This window comes from Antrostomus carolinensis, unplaced genomic scaffold (genome assembly GCF_000700745.2).
Source record: "Antrostomus carolinensis isolate BGI_N321 unplaced genomic scaffold, ASM70074v2 scaffold31246, whole genome shotgun sequence".
In the NCBI taxonomy this organism is placed as follows: domain Eukaryota; kingdom Metazoa; phylum Chordata; class Aves; order Caprimulgiformes; family Caprimulgidae; genus Antrostomus; species Antrostomus carolinensis.
Window position 1 is genome coordinate 7,408 of NW_010321656.1, and position 20,914 is coordinate 28,321.

Here is a 20,914-nt window from a genome sequence, read left to right on the forward strand (position 1 = left end):
CAGAAACTAAACACCCCCCTGTTCCCTTCCCCCTGCCTTTGGGTCAAGAAGCCCAGGCTGCTCTGGTGAGCTCACCGATTCCATTGCCATGAGCTAGTAAAATCCTGCCTGCAGCCCTGCGCCCGCTTCCCGGAGGAGCAGCTCCCGAGCCAGGCACGGGCAGGCAGCGGCCGTCGGTGGGAAAAGCAATGTACACGTGCAATTTATTACTGCTTACACGGTCGATCTAGAGCAGTTGTTTGCAAAACCTTCTGCCTTGTAAAGGAAACTTGGACCGTAGACTTTTGTCTGGTTCAGAGGATCTGTCTGATGTTCCACGTGCAAATCGTTTATAACCTGATTTACAAAAGGCCTCTTTGTTACATGCGTTTCTCTCACCTCACTTGTTTTTGTAAGGTCCTTAAGAGCTCTCTAAGAACACAGTGAGCAGTGCTGGCCGTGTGTCAGGAGTCTGGCTGTGATGTGCAGGGCGAGGCCGTCGCGCTCAGCTCTGCTGGGCTTTGCGCCGCTGCACCCTTAGGAAGCGCAGGAGCTGCCGGAGCCCCTGGGAGCTGGTCTGGAGCTGGTGTGGTTCTGCAGCTTTGCAGCGTGGGACACCTGATTTTGACACTATCTGTGTGTCCTTGAACAAGTTCTCTCTGCTGACCTGCTTTGTTAAATGCTCTGATTCCCGCTGATTAGCAGTGATGGTGTATGACAGAGGTGCTTGTAAGACAGTAATTGGAATGTGAAGGTTTCAATTTGAAACCATCTGGCAAATTTGGTGTCTTCCCTGCTGTTTGTGGGTTGTTTTCTCTGGCCTTTTCAAGGCAGCCCAAGTGTGCTTTGCTCTGAGATGTGCTCTGTGCTGTCCCTGTGTGTCAGGGCCTTTGGCTTTTTCTGTTTGGGTTCCAGCTCTCTAAACGTGTGTGGTGCCTTGGCAATGTGGTGCTGTGTTTTCTTCAAAAGTAGAGCTTGTAACTCTGCCATAAGAAAAGATGCCAGTCTAGTGACAGAGGGATCTGCCCCATCCAGCACTACAGACCCTCAATGAGCAGCTTCAGGGGTCTGTGATAAGCTGGAGATCTGAACTAGAATCACAGGCTGCCTCCTTCCTCCTGAAGGGACTTTTCCCAAAATAGTGTTTTCTTCCTTGTGCCTTATCCTTCAGATTGCTTTGTTTCTTCAGCCAGTGTTTCTGTTCTGCTTTCTAGGATTCCAGCAGCTTTCTCTGTTGTCTTCCTACGAAGTTATAATCCCACAGAGGTTAGGAAGAGAACGGCGAGAGGCTTCCAATGTCTCCTCAGTACAGGTACTTCAAAATGCCTTGAGTTTAGTATCTGCTTCCTAATGAGGTTCACCCAAAACTGACCTGAAATTCTCACAAAACACTGTCAGGCTCATCTAGCAGCAACCAAGTGTCCATCCTTACAGAAGGCATTACATCTGGCCTTGCCTTTAGCTCACTTACAGTAAATGTCTCCTTGCTCCAGAGGTTACCAGTTGCTGCAGTGAATCTTTGATCTGGCTGTAAAGGTTGCATAATGAGAGATGTTAAGCACTGGAACGAGTTTCAGAGAGGTGGTGGAAACATTATCCTGGGAGATGCTCAAAATCTGACTGGAGGAGGCCCTGAGCTGCCTGGGCCAACTCTCCAGCTGGCCCTGCTGCTTTGAGCAGGGGGTTGGATTAGACAACCTCCAGCAGTACCTTCCAGCCTTTATTATTCTGCTGTAACCACATAACCAAAGACTGCACACTTCAAAGTACTTGGATTAGACCAAGTGTGTTTAGTCACAAATCTTATAAACATTGGCAGAATTCGCTATTAACAAGAATGTGCTGCAGTTTGTTGCAGTCGTTGACTAGTGCTCCTGCTGTGATATTTCATGTGGTGGTCAGGTGATTCAGCTAATCCACTTCATATCTAAGGACCCTCGTTGCTGTGTTGTAGCACTTGGCTGGCACAAGGTTCTGGAGGTACTGGCTCACTGTGAATGTTCAGTAATAAAACTGTGTTGTCCTCTTCCAGCTGTAACTAAGAGTTTTTCTGTGGAAGTCTTAGAAACAAGGAATAAGAAAACCACAAAGCTATTTTTAAATAGTTTATTTCATGTGACTTTTCCCCACTTACACAGGAAGGGATGCCAGGTTCTGGGGGTAGGGACAATTATAAAATAAGTTTTAGACTCATCCACGTGTGGTTTATTCCTGGTCTGGTGTAAGTAGCAAGGCTTGAGAAGGAAAGTTTATTAGCACATTATCTGGCAATTTCAATGTGTGGGCAGGGCAGTCATTCTGTATGCTGGCTGTGGGGAAACCAGAGCCAATCCTGACACCTCTGCTCATCTTCTCATAGCAAAGTCTTGCAGACTCAGTGCAGTCAGCTGGGGGCACAAGGAACACCCGCTCCCCTGACCAGCCTTGGGGTGCAGCAAGAAGTGAGAGTGCTGTAGTCCTAGCAGTGATGGAGCCAAACTTTTGTTGATTTCAGAGAATGTTTTATTCATTAAAATGAGTAAAATGCAACTTTTTTTATATTCAGGACAAGGTGTCGTATGCTATTGAGATAGAAGGACAAGAATACACGGTTCATCTTGAAAAGAACAAGTAAGTGATCAATTTCTTTAGATTGTTAAATTCCATCTGTTTTGTCCCAATAAGGAGCTGACAGGTGGTACGTGAGTTCCAATTCATGAGGCTCTTTACAAGAGGTGCAGTTACAGGCTGGCTCTGCGAAATCTGTAGAGAAAGATGGGGAAAGTGGATTCAGTCACACAGTCTTGGCTATCAGCCAGAAATTTGGTTGAACTCTGGCAACTCTGGTCATCCCCTTTCGGTGAAGGAAGCAGCAGTTTGTTCAAAGGGGATCTGGGGAATCGCTGCAATGACTCTCTCCATTCACATCTAAAAATAAACAAACTGAAGTATATTTCAAGTAAATATTTTCACTTTCTTCTGGGTTTTGTTTATTGTTTGAGGATTTTTTTTCCTGTCTCAGTAGCACAAGAATACTAATAAAAGAGGAAGTTGACTTTATATCCAAGGCCTTAATGTCCATAACTTGCAGACAATATAGATGTTGTCTGAGTTTTAATTTTCACAGGGCTACTTGCAGCAACAGCAAGTTACCTTTTATCAAGCTATTGCTTCTTAAAACTGCCCTCATAATAGACAAAAGAGACAGAACTATTTAAATGTTCAAGCCCACAGGGATCTCGAGCTGCCACTTGCCAAGCCCCTGACCCTCAGGAACGTGGGATTTCAGCAATGCTGCATCGAGGGATTTACCCGCATGGCTCAGCAGTCTTCATCGTGGGAGACTTTCCCAATGCACTTCCTCCCAAAACTGGGGAAGAGAAGTTGTGCAGCAGACCAAGTGCTGTGATTTTTTTTTTTTAATTTTTTTTTAAATTCTGCATGAAAACAAGTTTTTAGCACAATTTAATGGGTTTTGGTGCTTGTTTTACTTATCCAGGGTGAGGTGGTTGATTTGATTCCATGAACGGTTCTGCTATTCTGATATCTTGGATTTTTCTGTGGAAATGCACAATTTCTTTGTTAGTTTTGGGGAGTTTTCCTTTTGAACACTTCCTTATTTAATTGCAATTTACTTTTTGGTTAAGATCATCTTAGTGCCCTGCTATAGTGTCATAGTCATTTCATGTGTTCCTCTTGTATTCCTTCTCCCCTTTCCTTAGAGAACTGCTGCCCAAAGATTTCACGGTTTATACCTATAATAAGGAGGGGAAGTTGCAATCTGAATATCCAGATGTCCAGGTACGATTCCTTTCTTTTATACCCTTGCTGAAGGTGACTTGAATACTGAGCATCTACAGGATGAGGGAGTCATATTACAAAATGATAGTTGTATTTTTTGCTGGGCCACCTTCTAATCCCATGCGTGCTCTGCTCTCTTCCTGGAGAGAATCCTTGATTTCGGATGAGGCTCTAGCCTGGAGCTTGTAACAGACCCATATTTTCTTCAGTGGTGGTGATTGCTAACTAAAAGCTACTCTCCTCTAAAAAGGAAATGCTCTTCTTAACTGTCAGGTATCTCATTGTCTGAGAGTGGTGCTGTCCTTGTCATACAGCACAGTGCAGTGCTGGTGTCACTCCTGGACACAGGTCTTGCTTCTCGCAGGGACCAGAGCACGTGGAGCAGAACCATGGTGGTCCAGTGACTGAATGTAGCTTTGACTTTTACACACAATGGTCTTCCAGATTGGTCCACAAATCAAAATGAACGGTCAGCTGCTGACCCATCTTTTCAGTTAGTGACTCTGTTAGTGACTCTAAGAATTTCTGAGGTTTGACAAGCTATCCATTAGTCCAGAAATTTGGGAACTACTAGAAGGGATGGACGAGGATGATGAGAAGGATGTTACCTGCATAGCATTTGAGTTAATCCACTGAAAAAGCAGCTGCAGCCCTCTTTTTCTGGACAAGCAGGCTGCTCGATAGATTCCCTTTGAAAATTTAATGGCTTCTGTAGAGTAAGAGTAAAAAGCAGCTCATGTGATACAAAAAGCATATGAGTGTATTTCTAATGGCTTCACTCTTCTTATGTATCAGCATTGTTCCTTTGAAAGTTAGTCATATATGATTCATAGGATCTTGGTTTTGAAAACAGAGCACCTGAGTCAACTGAGTATTTACTTCCTAATTAAAAGTGATTGACTAAGAGGAAAAATGCTTTTTCTGCACGAGGTCATGAAAGTCACAGTGGCTGTAAAGGATTAGCACATGCCTTCTGTGCTTTCTGCTCTCATTGCTGAAACAACAGGCAGCATAATCTACCTGACCCTTACAGTAACATTCAAAAATGCACTTGCCAGAGAAAAAGGAGTGTATTTGCCTCATACTACTGCATTGTCTAGTTTCCAAAATGTCTGTATACAGAGGACAAAACGCAGGTGTTCTGTCTCGTCAGGGCTGATGAGGGATGTACTGCGCAACCGAAACGTTCCGTCAGCGCAGCGCCTGTTGGCGAGGACAGCAGGTGTTGGCCCTCTTCTTGCTGGAGAGAGGTTACGTACAAGTCAAACATTCTGCAGGACTGTTTTCTAGAAGCCTGAGTGGTGATTTGGCCCAAATCTGTAGGGAGGGGCTGGCCTTGAAATATTTGAGGCAGGGTGGAGGACAGAACTTAAGAGTAGGGTGATTACGGTTAAGTTAAGAAATCCATTTGCTAGATAATGCTTCTGAGCCCTGCTTGCCTGATACTTACAACATGTTGGCAGCACCAGCTCTGAGTCTGGCTTCAGGTAGAATGACTGAGTGAGCAAGTGGGATTTTAAACTGAAATCTCTAATGAACTGCTGGCCCCATCGAGTTCTGCGGAGCATCTGATTTATAGGATAGGGAGGTAGGGATCCAGCTGGAGTCCTGTGCCCCTGATATCTTAATTAGCTTTGTATTTATAAGTCCTCGTGGCATTAAGGCAGGTGAGGAGATTTTTAGATGTACATTAGTGAAGGAAATACTTATATAGTGGTAGAGCTAGAGGCATGTTTGAAGCAATAGACTGTAGATAAAAGGCATGTGGTAGATTTAACTTAAAGCATTTTACGTTCTCAGGTTGTAACTGCTGCTGGTCAGTGGCAGGCACAGCAACTACACGATCAGAGATCACACTGGCTGTGCAGATATCCCTGGAATACGTGTGTAATGCTCCCTTGTTTTCCTGTGTAGGATCACTGCCATTATCAGGGATATGTGGAGGGGACCCTGGACTCTGTGGTTGCTGTCAGCACTTGCTCGGGGCTCAGGTAGCACAGCTCATCTTTTGTGTCCCTGTTGTCACGTGAGTCTGGCAGCTCGCTGAGCCTGAAACAAAATTCTTGCTCTGTTTTTAACTACTGCTCAGCCAGCCAGGGATTCATCGACTGGGGCCAAGCTGCAATGGTGTCTGCCTTTGTGCACTCATTCTGTGGTATCTTTTATTCATGTAGTTAATAGATGTTTGAAACACCATTAAATAAGTTGCAGTTTGTTATCTGAGTACAGTAAGTCGTTCTTTTGACATAAATTTTGACTTATTTTCTAATTTAGATAGATGGGCAGTACAAAGAACTGTACATAGTGCAAAAATGGAAAGTCAAACACGAGTCTGCAAAGTTTACAAAATTGTCCCTAAAGCACGTCAAATTTGATTGGAAATTTTTTCTGCTTTGGGCTAATTTCTGTATCTTTTGGGACTTTGACTTTTTGCAGTGCCATGTCAGACACCAAAGTGGCAGTAGTAACTGAACTGAAGTATTTCTGCTTTATGCCTGTGACTTAATTTCTTGGGCATTGCAGTCTCTTACAAAAATGTTTGATTTGCTGTATTTGTGAAGGCCCTATCCAGTGAAAGGCAGCTTTCAGGCTTGAAATGAAGCGTCCTGTTTTGCAAGGACTGAGATACAGACGTGCCTGTAGTTATCAAAGAATAATTGTTCCTTTGTTTTACTGGAAATGGCTGGGTAACTATCCTCCGTGCTTAATGCAAGAATTTCTCACACTCTACTGTATTTTAGGGGTTTGGTGACAATAGGGAACATCACCTATGGAATTGAGCCCATGGATTCCTCTTCTGACTCTAAACACATTTTGTATCGATTGGATAATGTGAAGAAAGAGCCCACAGTGTGTGGAGTAACCACCCAAGACCATGAAGGGGAACATATGGAGGAAAATCACCATCCCAGTATGACTCAGCTGCTGCGAGTAAGTACTCCACTGTTTTCTCGTCAGTTCCCTCTAATGGGTTTTGTGAGTGTTCAGCTCAGAGTACAGAAGCAGCTTATCAGATTTCCTGGGGCTTAGCACATACCTAAAGGTTTCTGATTCAGAGGGCTTTCTACCCTGCTGAAGAACTCAGTTGCTTCAACAAAGCCCTTGCCATTTCCTTCTGCTTCTGCAGGCAGCAGTGAGAGTCAAGTGGCTAGTTAGATTATTCATGGGCAGAGCTTTTTGAGGTTTTTAAGGGCAGGAACACTACCCTCATTGGAGAGGCTCATTACCAAAGTATTGCATGAGAAGCCAGCAGAATATCGTGGTGTTCATTCCATTCTCCTAACCATCAGAGTAAGAGTTCAGTGTGAAGGTCCCCCTTGTCATTTAAAGACTGGCTATACAAGACTGCAGTAGAAGCAAGAATATGAAAAACATTGTGTTTCACTTCAAAGTTGTTGATATTTGCTTATTAATGTCTTTCTGTTCCTTTGTAAAAGTGTATGCTGTCTTTCCAAAGAAACCTGTGTGAAAAGTGAAAAGGTCCCTTGCTTTTGAACACAGGAAATCTTTGTGCAGCTGAATTTTCGTGTAAAAGACAGAGAAATTGTCATCGCATTGGATTACACTTCTTGGTTTTGGCTTGTTACCATCTTGGCACAGTGTGCTTTGGGTGTGTCTCAAGTTGTATCAAGTGAAATATGACAATGTCATGATTATTTTTTTTTTTTTTGTTTACACTTGAATTAATAAAATTGAAGTTGTCTAAAACTTTTTTCCACAGAGAAAGAGAGCGGTCCTACATCAAACAAGATACGTGGAGCTGTTCATAGTTGTGGATAAAGAAAAGGTAGGGATTGTGTGTTGCTTTCCCTTCCTTCTCCCCAGGAAATGGCTTGAAAAGCCCTCAGTCTTCATTACTCCCAAATGGATTGTTGAAAGACACTGACACTTTAGCCAAGACTGTGCTAGTAGACTAACTTAAACTGAATCAACATGTTCTGTGCAGTACTCTTCAGGAAAAGAGTAAACTGCCAGATATGGAGAGTTTCTATCAGCAAGGAATCTAATAATGTAAGGAAAACACGTGATGAGAGCTGCCTTTGCTGTTTTCTCTGGAATGTTGAGCTGTTGAGCAATAGCAGTGAAGATGCTGCTGTCTTGATTAGCAACTTCTTGACAGGACGTTTAGAATTAGGCAAAAATGGTTTTTGTGTTACTAGTCTTAAAATGTTTTGTTCCTTTTTCTAACTCTTTTCTTTATCTCTCTTCTTCATGACTAAGTTTCTTTGTCTTGCAGTTTGAAGATTTTGGGAAGAGTGAGACAGAAGTAAGAGAACACATGGTACAACTGGCAAACTTCCTTGACAGTGTAAGTTCAAGCTACACAGAGTGATGCTGTATGCAGCAGCCCCTCAGCTCTGTTTACTTTTGTAAACTTCCACCTTGGAGTCTGTTCTGTTACCACTTTGGTGAGAATGAAATAAAGGTTTTTATCAAGCCAGGAGCTAAACCTGTTCCCTCAACTGTGATGTTGAAGGCTGATAGAACAGAGTTGTGCCTGAGCACTGTGCTGAAGGGGTGCCAGAGGAGCAGGGGCTGCAAAGCGATGGCAGTATTGGTGCGTGCATTCCTGTGAAAGATTTTCCGCTTCTAAATCCACCTGTGGTCATCATACTTGAGAATTAATTGAAGGAACTCTTCCAACCTGTGCTATATACAGTGAGTGACAGGACAGATCGTTGCAATTACTGCAACTCTTGTGTATATGTAAAGGTTAGAAAAAAAGCATCTCTTTCAACCTGACTATTTCAGATGATGCTATTTGTCAGGATTGAGACTTCTTTTTATTTCTGTTTTAGACTTTCTTACAGTATGGCCAGTGTGGCATTTAAGCATTGATCCTTTAGCTAATGAAAATCTAAATCACAGGGAAAACTCATTCTGGTGGTTTGAATTGACTGCTAACTTTTAAAAAACAACAAACGTAAACAGAAAACATAGGTTCTTGCAATAAGCTATATAATGCCAGACCACTTGTTCTTATCTGAAGGTCTTCAGAAATATTTCTCCTTTTTTTCCTTCCCCAGATGTACATCATGTTGAACATCCGCATTGTGCTGGTCGGTCTAGAGATTTGGAAGCATGAAAACATAATTAGCACGGACGGAGGTGCTGGTGATGTGCTGGCAAATTTTGTACAGTGGCGTGAGAAGAATCTTGTTTTGCGCCGGAGACACGACAGTGCCCAGTTTGTTCTGTGAGTTGCAGTTCCTTCCCTTTGACTCTTAAGAAGTTTATTCTATTCCTGTCTGCTCAGCCACACTGTAGCATCAAGAGCAGCTGCTGTATTTTAACAGAGAATCCAGTGCAATCTGCTGCAGTTTGTACTTGCTGTAATTTGTACTTGTGAAAACATAGAATCATAGAATGGTTTGGGTTGGAAGGGACCTTAAAGCTCATCCAGTCCCAACCCCCCTGCCATCAGCAGGGACACCTTCCACTAGACCAGGTTGCTCAAAGCCTCATCTAGCCTGACCTTAAACACTTCCAGGGAGGGGGCATCCACAGCTTCCTTGGGCAACCTGTTCCAGTGTCTGTCCACCCTCACAGTGAAGAACTTCTTCCTAATAGAAAAACATTCCAAGTCAGATTAAAAATTTTTAAGACCGTTTCTGTGGTTGAATTCAGTGTCCTCTCTGACAGGTACATTGCTAAATAACAATTTTTTTTTTCTTGTCTTACAAGTACTGCAATGTTATATGTTGTATTTTATAAGGGTTCCATTCAGATAATCCTTTTGTCAGCTTGTACACTGGTTAGACTTGCAATCTAGGACTTTTTCCACTTGAAAATGAGCATAAACCTGATGCGGAGTGTTACATTTTAATGGAGAAAAAGTTGTTCCTGCAGTTGGCATCCAGAAGCTAGCTACGTGGTTTAAACTTTGCCACGTGATGTTAATCTGTCCGTCCCTATTGCCTTAAACTAGCACAGAGCTTCCTGAGCTGTCATCTCTGCCCCGCTTCCAGGACACTTGCCCCTGTGCACTTCCCGCTCCCGCAGATAGCGCAGTCCTTAGGAAGTCACTGCCCAAAGCAGAGAAAGGGCAGAGGTAGGAGCACTGCTTTGCATGGGGCAGCAGCCCAGCCTGCCCTTGTGCACAGCAGAAGCTCCCCTTCCTGCAGAAGCTGGGAGCCTCTTCTCCTCCGAGGCAGAGCAGCACCGTTCAGGGTGATGATGGTGAAATGGCTGAAAAAATACTAATTTCCAAAATTCTTTTTTTTAATGAAGTAAAATGTGGTGTGTTGTGCCGTTGCACTTAAGCTTTAAGAACTGTCTAGAAACAAAATGAGGGAGTAATGAGAAGGAAGTTGATAAGGAAAGAAGTCTATGGAGTTTGGCAGTAGTAGAAAGGCAGCTAACAGCCAGTTAAAACAAATTATTTTAAGGGTGGACCGTTTAGCTCTTTATATTTAGAGGGAAGATGTGGAAAAGGCTGACTTTCTCTGCAAATTCTTGTCTTAATTTAAAAGAATAAAAGAACCATGAACAGAAAGGTAAAGCTGAACTGGAACATTCATATCCACAGTGGTGCTCCTAGCAGTGATCCTTTGTTAGCGCCGGAAAGACCATGTTTTGTGCCCCACAAGCAGCAGTGATGCACTGAGTGGTTGTGGGGATGGGCTGTATCGTGTGTCTGCAGTCAGGATGATTGCCTTTCCTTTTTCTCCCCATGACTGTAGGAAGAAGGGGTTTGGTGGCACAGCTGGAATGGCCTATGTTGGAACAGTGTGCTCCAAGAGCCACGCAGGAGGCATTAATGTGGTGAGATATCTTTAGTGATACCGTGAATGTGATCAAGATAAGAGTTTTGCACTCCAGAAATCTTCCTGGAAGTGCAGAATCTTTAATAAAAAAACTGAAGTAGCTTAGTGGGGGCTTTTATATGGTCCCCAGCCATTTCTGGCAATTCCATATCTGGATCACAACTTTTCTGTAGTCTTCTGCATCTTCTGCTTAGCTTTCCTTCTCCTCAGTGTGCAGCACTCATGAAAAAGGGACAGGATTGCTCTGCTGACGTTTTAAGCACCCCTGCCTTAGAAGGATGTGGGAGCTGTGGGTGTTCTCCAGTCTGTCCTCTGGTATTTACTTGACCTGCACAGTCGTGAACTCCTGGAGCAGTGCCAGCTGTCTGCCCTCTCTGTGTGAAATTGCAGAGTGTTAATGAACTGAATTGCTGACCGCAGATAACTGGCCGTCCCAGCAATCTCGTTTTCTTGGACTAGTGACAGAAGTACTGGAATTGGAGTTTGCATATTTAAGGAGTTTTGGGCTGGTGTGGAGAACTCTTATTTTTGTGTTAAAGTTGCAACTGCACTGGAAAGTAGAGGTTATTAGGTAGTGTCCCAAATATGTTTATCTAAGGGCTCTTATTACTAAGCAAATGACATGCACTTGGTTGGAGAGCAGGCACAGTTGGTCTGAGAATCCTGTTAATGTAGAGACAGAATGACAGAAGCAGTGTCTTTTTGGCACATGAGTAAACACTGACTTTCTCAGTATAAGCTGTCCACTAATTTTCTTCTGTTTTGTTCTTATGCAGTTTGGAAGAATCAGCATACAGATGTTTGCATCCATTATGGCTCATGAACTGGGACATAACCTGGGGATGAACCACGATGATGAACGTGTCTGTCACTGTGGAGCAAGCAGTTGCATTATGAACTCTGGAGCATCGTAAGTAACTGACAAAAGGGAAAGCATTTTCCAAGGGTCAAAACTCCTCACCCGTGCACTTAGTTTTTACAGGTTGCTTTCACCTTCAAAGTACTCTTGCAAAGAGTCGTGTCACAGTTGCAGCTCATGGGGAAGGGGAAATGTTACCCTTGTTCTACAAACTGAGGGAAGGCTTGTGGGGTTGTCTTAGTGCAAAGATAAACTCATGTTCTCTGTTGCAGGGGATCAAGGAACTTCAGCAGCTGCAGTGCAGAAGACTTTGAGAAGCTAACCCTTAACAAAGGTGGAAGCTGCCTGCTCAACGTTCCCAGGCCCGATGAAACCTATAGTGTTCCGTACTGTGGGAACAGGCTGGTAGATGCCGGGGAGGAGTGTGACTGTGGTTCACCAAAGGTTTGTAGCTCTGTGTTTTACAAATGCTGCCAGGGTAGCCTTGTGTGCCCGTTGCTGGAGAGGGGACTGTGCGTGGTGGAGGGTGAGATTTCCTGACATTCACAGCACTTGTGTTCTCAGGAATGTGAAAGTGATCCTTGCTGCGAACCAGGGACTTGCAGACTGCGATCTGGTGCTGAATGTGCTTATGGCGACTGCTGTAAAAACTGCCAGGTAAGAGACTCAAACATATTATTTGGAAGTGTTCTTTAGTGGTTGAGAAGAGGAGAGCACTGGCCTAGCCAGTGCATCTGTGAGAGGGAATTGTCATGCACATGCACAGCACCCACTGAGGGCTTCAGATCAACACCCTTTTTGGGGGCATATCGTGCATTGAGTGCAGCGTTTGTCTCTGCTGTGAAGTTTCTATTTTCTGATGCAGTTTCTCCCTCCACTCTCTCTTCAGCTTCTTCCTGGAGGAACCGAGTGTCGGGCGAGTAACAATGAGTGTGACCTTCCAGAGTACTGCAACGGCACGTCCCAGTTCTGCCAGCCCGACTTCACCGTTCAGAACGGTCACCCGTGCCACAACGAGGAAGCCTACTGTTACAACGGCGTCTGCCAGTACTACGACGCGCAGTGTCAGGATATCTTTGGCTCAAGTAAGGAAGAAGAATACACTAAGTTTATTTAAAATATATTTACTTGTTTTCCTGTAACAAAGACCAGCTGGCTTTGGCAAAGGATTTGAAGTAGTGGTATTTATGGCTTTGCCTTCGCACATTCTTCCTTTGTTACGTTTAACGCTGTGCTGGTGATTCAAGTAGTAATTTTCTTTCACCAATCGTTCCTGTTACAATGGGCCTTCTGGGGTATAGGGCTGTAAGGAAGCCATGAAGAAATATCAAGTGGTATAATTGACTCAATATTGACTATTTTTCTCTCTTTTAAGCTTGGATCCTTGTAGTGCTGACATTTTCACCTCTTTATTGTTTTGATTGAGTTTGTAAGCTGTCTGTGCTACGTGGAACATACTAGGTGTAGCAGGATAATTGCTCTGGGTAAGGGGAGACATGATGATATGAGGTATTTCTGTCCCTGTTTAACTTGGTTCCTCTGTCTGGGGGTTGGGCTGTTGTTTGCAGAAGCCAAAGCAGCCCCCAACATTTGTTTTGCTGAAGTGAATTCCAAGGGTGACAGATTTGGCAACTGTGGTTTCCACGGCCATGACTACAAGAAATGTTCCAGCTGGTGAGTTGAACCCAGTGCATCAAGAAATTCCTACATGTATCATTGAGAATCCTCATTCGAGTGTTAGTTTGGGATGTTTTAGCAGGTGCATTGGGGAGAGACTTGTTATCCCACAATCTAACCTTATTGACATTCTGAAACCGCAGCGAGATGGCTTAGAAAAGACGTGTTATACTAATTTCTGAAGCTGTTGTTAGTGCTTAAAGACCACACGCTCATCCAATTACAAGTTTTGTTGACTTTTGTTTTAGATTGTCTGGCTTTAACTCTTGCACATAATAGTTGAAATGACTTTTGAATGTTTGGGCAATTCTTCCATAGCTGGGTGTGAAGCTTTGGGGCTTGTGCCGCAGTTCCCGTGCGTGCGGTGGTCTGTGGCCTCAGGGGATCTGTGTGTCACACATTCAGATGTGGGGCTATGGCAAGGGGAGAGTGTTCCACATCTCCCATCACTGATTGTTCTTGTCCTAAGGTGTTCATGTACAGAGAAACAAGTAGCAAATCCTCATGTTTTCTTTAATGTAAAATCCCAACAGCTTACAGAATGAAGACCTAAATCCATCCTCTTGCAGCGCTGAAATGAGGCCCAGCTCAGTTTTGTTTGGCGAGTTGCCTCAATTTTATTTTCAAGTCGTGTCTTCCAGGAGGAAGAAAAGATCATATCAAATATGTGATAGTCTTTTTCCCAGAATAAATTCAAGTGTCACTACAGTATTCATATGTTGATGTTGTAGGAATGCCATGTGTGGGAAGCTGCAATGTGAAAATGTGAAAAATATGCCTGTTTTTGGAATTAAGCCTGCTATTATCCAAACTCCCATTGGAAGAGGCACCATGTGCTGGGGTGTAGATTTCCAGCTAGGCTCTGATGTCCCAGACCCAGGAATGGTGAATGAAGGCACCAAATGTGATACTGGAAAGGTAATGAACAATTAAAAAAATTTTTTCTTAAAGTAATAATTTAGGGTTTTCACATGAATAAAAATTTCAGCTGCGTTGTTTCGTAATATTTATGGCTGTTTATTTTTTTGGTGCTTGTAGCTAATGCAAAACTGAGCGAGTCCATGGGTTCCCTGCACTGCCTGGTACTGCAGTGCATGGGCCTAAAAAACTTTAGTGAGCCTTTCATTTATAAATGAAGGAAAAGAAATGAAGAACCAGAATGTTTGCTCTGTCAATGAGCAGGAAGAGCTAGGGGCACACAAATGCCTTGAAGACAACTTCCAATTAACATCCAGCTAAACTGAAAAGCCTAGAAGCTTTACCCCAGCAAAGGAATGTGCATTCCACATATCCTTACTGTGCACAATTTAATTGCTATTCCTTTACATTCAGACTAGAGACAAAAGACTCCCAGTGACAGTTCAGACCCCATACTGAGGAGCCTTTTGTGGACCAGACACATTTCTGTAGAGTTGGGGTTTATCACGTAAGAGTATGAGACTGGCTTTGTGGTCAGGGAGCTCAGAGGGGCTGCAGAGCCGGAGGGGCCAGAAGGGGTAGGTCAGTGAAATGCCATCTCGCTCCATTTATGTGCCTCTCTCAATTCCCCCAGATCTGCAGACACTTCCAGTGTGTCAGTGCCTCTGTTCTGAACTACGACTGTGACGTGGAGAAGCAGTGTCATGGACATGGGGTAAGCAAGAGCCTCTGCTCTGACTGAGAGTCCACGAACAGTAAACCCCAAGTCTGTAAGTTTTGATACAGCTGGCAGTATTTCTACGTGAGATCTGACATCTTTGTTACTAGGTCACTAGATTTTTAGAGACAATGACCATGCAAATGTGTAAATGGTCTTTTTTTAATCAGAAGTCCCACTTTAAGCCAGGTACACTGTAATTGTGCTTAATCAGAAGTGTTTATATACTGGTCTTTTTTGCATCTAAGGAAGTCTTTTGCCCTTCTCTGTTATAAGGCTGTAACTCATGTGAAATAAAGTAATCATGATGCTAGATACAGTGATTAAAAAAATTCTGTGGAGTTCTTGAGGATGGGTTTTGCTATTAAAGAGCTGCTGTTTGGTACTGTTAATGAGAAAAGTGCCTTTAACAGCAAAAATTGGACTGAAGTTATGTCAGTTGAGGAAGTTCTAAAATAGTGGGTAGTAACTTAATTTTTCTGTTTTGTTTAACTGTAAAACTCTCTATAAAATGTCTCTGGCAAAAGAGCCTATAACAGTATTTAAAAAAAACCAAAACTTTGACAAAAGCTCTTAAGATGATATTTTTTTGCCAGGCAAGAAGAATTCCCAATTCCAGTATTACTAATGTAATTTGAAACTCTGCATCTCACAAAGGAAAAAAAAGCAAGCCATGCTCTTTAAGCTGTTGGGACAACTAATCTTTGGAAGCTCATCCTGAACAATGCTGTGCTTGCTCAGTCATGTGAAATCTTGAGACGTCTGGCCAAGAACTGTTTAGAATTGACATGGGAGTTACCGGTTAAAGTTCTCCAGGCTGAGTGATGTGGAAGGGACGGAATAGTCGGTCATGGTTACTGCCTGCTGCTTTTAAATGGATGGAAACTTGTGTTGTTAAATAGTCTTTATCTTGATGTTTGTGTTGTGTAAATACAGGTGTGCAATAACAACAGGAACTGTCACTGTGAAGCAGGCTGGGCCCCTCCATACTGCGACACTAAAGGCTACGGAGGAAGTCTGGACAGTGGCCCTCCTTACAATGGCAAGTAGTCATACGGCAACTCCAGAGCTGTGGGCCTGTCTGGTGTGCTGGGCTGAGTGCCTGATTGCTCTGCAGCAGCTAACTTCTGGTGGCTGAGGTGCTGGTGGTTGACTCTTCACCAGGTTTCATTTGCAAACAGTTCTAGTTAAGGTTTTGAGCTCAAGGTGTTACACTTCTCTCTTTCGGGATGCTGGGGAGCTGTAAAGAAACTGGGCTGGTTTAAGTGCCTTTAGGTGAATTCTGCCACCTCAGACCAAGATCCTCTTGGAATTTTCTTTTTCCAAGCTGGGAAATGAAACCCCTTCCATTCTTAGATCCAAACACCTTGAAATTTGGCTGAGGACGTGGGTTCAAATCCATGGATATGAACCTGCATCTCCATGAAGACAGGCTGCTTCAAGCAGTGGTGGCAGAGATGAGTAGCTGCCCTGTTCTGGTATCTGCAGGCAGCTGCATGTGCACCTGCAGTGCAGGCAGGACTAACGTCTGGCTGAGGTGGGCTAGGGCAATGCATGATGAAAAAAAAAAATCACTGTTTTATTAATCTTTATTATTTGAGTGCAGACAGCATGCTTCGCTTGGTAGTAAATACAAAGGTAGCCCCTGCCCCAAACAACTTACGGTATAGAAGAGAGGTACGCGATAAAGAAACGGGGCGATGCAGAGGTTTGTGACACTCTATTGTTTGCAGACTTTCGGTTCACTTTTTTTTTTGTGTGTGTGGAGAGAAAGGTGGGACGGGGAGGGGAATTTTGTGGGGTCTTTTCATATAGTTTTTCCCCCAGAAAAGGTACTAGGCCAGTGCTTGATGCGGCAGGATGATGTATCTGTGTACTTGGAAGATGGATGAATCTAGTTTTGAATGTGAAGAGTGTAAAAATGGTGCCTGGGGAGCACAATTCATGTGTGAAAGAAAACAAACTGGAAGAGGCTATGAAGCTTATTTTTCTCACTGAGCTTGAAGATGAAGGAGGAAGCCAAATCCAAGCTATAAGCTGGAAAAAACTTGTGCAATGCCTGTGTGGACTATATAAGGATGAGATTGATGTAGGCCCTTCTATGAGCTGCAAGAATGATCCTGAAGACTGTTTTTCATAAGATGTAGGTTTTAGAGGAGGCTAGACTCTATGTTGATGCAATAACAGTCTGGAGAATCACCTCAGAGCATGGACAGATGCCTCTAATCATCAGACAAAAAAGGGGAAAGGCTTTTTGGGGTTTTTTTTTTGTTGTTGTTTTTGGTTTTTTTACAGCCTGCAGTGGAGAAATTTGCTGCTTGAAAAAATGTAGAGGTTGGCAAGAGCTGGAGTTCTTTGGCTACAGCAAACAATGGTGGGAGAAGAGGAAGATTTAGGATCAGACCAAAGGGCAGAAGCTCTGTTTTCTTCTCTTTCAGTTGAGCTCCTAAGATCTTCACAGTAATCCAGTGGAAGAAAAATTAGGTATTGACCTAGTAATTCAAGATGCTGTTATAGCCCAGGGTATCATGGCACATACAGTTCTTTCATCTTTGACTGGACAATCTATATGAGAAGATAATCAGAAATAATATATTTGGGCATATATCTTGCAGTCTTACTAGATTCTTTAGGTTCTTTTTTCTATGAAAAACAGGAAATAGTTGTAGAACCAATCCTACCAAATATTCACTGCTACAATGAGTCAGGTGGTGGTAACACCATGTAATACTTCTTTTTTCTTCTCTGTGGTTTTGCCCCCATCAGACAAAGACACTTCGCTGAGAAATGGGCTGCTGGTATTTTTTTTCCTGGTCCTCCCGCTGCTCGTAGCTGCTGCTGTGGCATTTGCAAAGAGAGACAAGCTGAAGCGATGCTTTAGGAGGTTAATGTCCCGCTGCCAATCGTGAGTAGAGGCTCCTTTTTACCTTTTCCTCTGCGCTTTTGAGGGAGTCCACAGACATCTGTTTACACGAGCCACTGCCAAAGTGTGGAGACATATCCCAGTCCCGAGATGTCAGGCAAAGGCCCCTGCATCAAATGGCACATGCAGCTTGCCCTGGGCCATGACAGAAAAGATAAATTCATCTTAAAATGAGGGAACAGAGAACTTTTTTTACCGTTGTGTTTGTTGTCGCGCACTGGTGATGGGTTTTGTATTTTTGGATCTCATCTTTTGGTATAAAGTGGCAAAATGAAGCTATCATAGTCCTAAACAGAAAAAGTGATGTTTATTAGATATGTGATGTTTATTAGATATGTTTATTAGATATTCCCTGCTGATGGCAAGGGGGTTGGAACTAGATGATCTTTAAGGTCCCTTCCAATCCAAACCACTCTATGATTCTATGTGGCAAGTATTATCTTCCTGATGTTGGATATGTGCTCAGGCTGTATAAATCCATCTAGCTGGTTCGAAGTGCTTGGATTCCCAGCCTGTGTAGTCATTCTCTCAAGGTGTTACACTCACACAGTCCATGTCAATTGGATTTCAGGTCCCTTCAGCCACCACCTCCTAGGACAGAAACAGAACCAAGAGACTACCACCACAGAGGCTTTTCCCATGGCACGCCTTATGCTCCGAGAGCTGTTCCCATGGTAGGAATGATCCTCATTGCTTTATTTGTCATCTCTTGTTCTAAAGTAACATATTAAGGCAGGTTTTATAATTTTTGCCCTAATAAAATCTTCAGTTATTTTATTTTTTCATCTCTGGAAACCAGGTTTTCTCTTTGTTAAGAGGCAAAGAGAATAATTATCTCCTAAGGTGTGAGGGGGAACTCCTCAGTCTCCCACTGTTTAAGCTTTTTTACGGTCTGTGTTTGGCTTGGGAAGCAGTTTACCTGCTTTGTACTCCCTTTCCCTTACTCTGTGCAAGTTTATTAACATTCTCATCATGTTTTTGTTGTAGGATATGGAACCAAATACCTTTCCTGTTCCATCTTACCCAGTTAACCAGCATCCTCAGCAGGCTTACCACCAGTCTTACTACCCGTCTCCGCAATACCAGGCACCACAGCCACAGAAGCTGCCGATGAGGTTGGTTGAGTTACTGCAAATAACTATTGGCAGTTTCCTGGGGTGCATAGAGTGTCATTGCCTCCATCTCTGTAAGCATTAAGGTATTTCATCACGTATTATATGCAAGCAGGACTGACCTTTTATTGAGAGAAGTTTCTCCTTCATTTCACGCTGTGGAACTAAAGTGCTATTACCCACAGCATTAATTTTATGCACTGTCACGGCTACATTTTGATTAACAGATTTCAGAATGCTCTTCTGGAGCCAGATTAGCCCTGCATACAGGTGAATAAAATGCCTCTCAAAATACTCAGTTTAAAAAGAAATTACTCAAAAATCTGTCATTTTGCTGATTCATGAATGTTATTGCCAAGTACAGGATCATTTCTCATTAACTTTGAACAGAAAGTTTTCCTTTATTTTTCATTTTACTTTTAAATTGTATTTCTAAGATGTGATGCCTATGCTATAAAACATGCATATCCAGAAAGTGCAAGGTATCGAGAGGGAGTGTTTCAAAATAGCTGGTGTTGGGAAATTCATGGGGGTCTTTAAACTATTTTGGGGTTGGGGAAAAAAAAGGTGTGTTAACAAACTGAGGTTCCCTGAGGATTTCAGGCAGTGGACAGCAGAGTCTGACCATGGCGTGTTCTGAGAGCTGAGACGGCGAGGAGCAGCGTAGCGGGATGGGACAGTCCTGGCTGGGGCTGTGGTGGTAGTGCCAGAAAAGGGGGTGAGGGACGTGTGTGGGTGTAGTCACCTGGACTGACAGCAGCTTCTCTGTCCCTTTGTAGGCCGCCACCTCCGCAGCAGAAATACGCACCTCAGGGACCTCCTCCATCACAGCAAAAGTGTTTACCTCAGGGACAGTATTTTCCTTCTCGACCGGCACCTTTGCCTCCCAAATAGCTTTTGGCTTCTTTGGGGCCTTCACGTGAGCTGAGCTGTTCACTGAGACAGAGCTGAAGCTGCAGTTATCCTTCGTGCATGGAGTGGCCCGTGGCAATCCCGGAACGCCTTCCTTCTGCAGCCTGGGAGGAGGCAAATCAGATATAGGAACGAGGAATGTAAAACTTTAAACTAAATACCTCTACCAAAGCTACAGGAACTGAAAACATCTAACCCCTTCTTAGGTCTGAGTATCGTGGCTTTGTAACTGCAGCTGGGCTGAACAGCTGGAGAGGAGCAGCCTGCAGTTAAATAATCTTTAAAATACGGCACTTGGGAGTTGCTTTTGGTTTCCCCGTTTCTGCGATGAGCCCTAATAATGAAATTGTCTGATTTGTTGTCGTCTTTCTCAATGTACAGTGAGGGATTGAGGTAACCCATACTGTTTTTCCAAACAAGGAAATCTGGCCAATTAATTTAAAATTGTTTTGCATGAACTGGAAAATCTTACCATTTCCACATGAATGGCACAAGTGAAATAAGGTATCGGTGTACTTTTTCAGAGGAAGATAAATATATTGTAAACATGTTTATGCATGTATATATGTTTATTGATGTGTAATAATGCACTTAAATTCTTACTTTCATGCTGACTGACACTAAGCTGTGCTATATAAGCACTAAGTTTAATGGTTTTAAATTAGTAATGAGTTGCTAAATGAGAATCATGTACTAATTTCCACTAATACCATGAACAGGCAATGAAACTAAAGGTACGAAGAGACATGGCCGTGTTTTGGTTTTAAAAAATTTTAAAAATAGGGTTTTAATTTGGGTCTAAAGACTGAGTAACAGTCCCTGCAAGAACACTGAGAAGCAAAAAATGTCTCTGCCGAGACCACCGGAGCTTCTCTGAGCACTTTAGACAGGAACCTGTTGACTAACGCATCCTTTTCACCTAATCCTCAACCTTTTTAGTGTCAGTCAGGATGCTCACAGGCCAACTGCTGGTAGATTGGACTGTCACCCGTTCCTACACCACTGACTAAGAGTTTTTAGAACTCCTTCTGAAAAGGAGCACGTAGCATTTGCTGTGCTGGCCGAGGGGAGATCTGTTGATGGTGGTCACAAATAGAAATCTGTTGCACAAACTTCCTGAAAGTGAAATAAGTACTGAAAAGAGTGCTTGGCTTTTTCACTTTGTGCTAACCACCGAGCGCAAAATCAATCTGTAAAATCCCCCATAATATTGCCAAAAAAATATATATTTTCCTCTGTATATACATATATAAATATATATATATATAT

At 43.2% G+C, this 20,914-nt stretch overlaps 1 protein-coding gene across 1 annotated transcript; it reads left to right on the forward strand.

Annotated features, from left to right (window-relative positions):
* Positions 1-1,193: 1,193 nt before the first annotated feature.
* Positions 1,194-19,627, forward strand: ADAM9 (ADAM metallopeptidase domain 9; the record flags this gene model as incomplete). The annotated part of the gene is made up of 22 exons (XM_029085457.1): positions 1,194-1,291; positions 2,525-2,589; positions 3,681-3,759; positions 5,674-5,750; positions 6,501-6,690; positions 7,481-7,546; positions 7,997-8,068; positions 8,787-8,956; positions 10,443-10,524; positions 11,303-11,436; positions 11,658-11,829; positions 11,950-12,042; positions 12,275-12,470; positions 12,954-13,059; positions 13,794-13,980; positions 14,615-14,695; positions 15,635-15,740; positions 16,305-16,406; positions 17,465-17,603; positions 18,193-18,295; positions 18,609-18,736; positions 19,513-19,627. Coding segments are annotated over 22 exons (2,561 nt in total), but the record flags the coding sequence as incomplete, so codon positions are not given.
* Between the last annotated feature and the right edge of the window lie 1,287 nt (positions 19,628-20,914).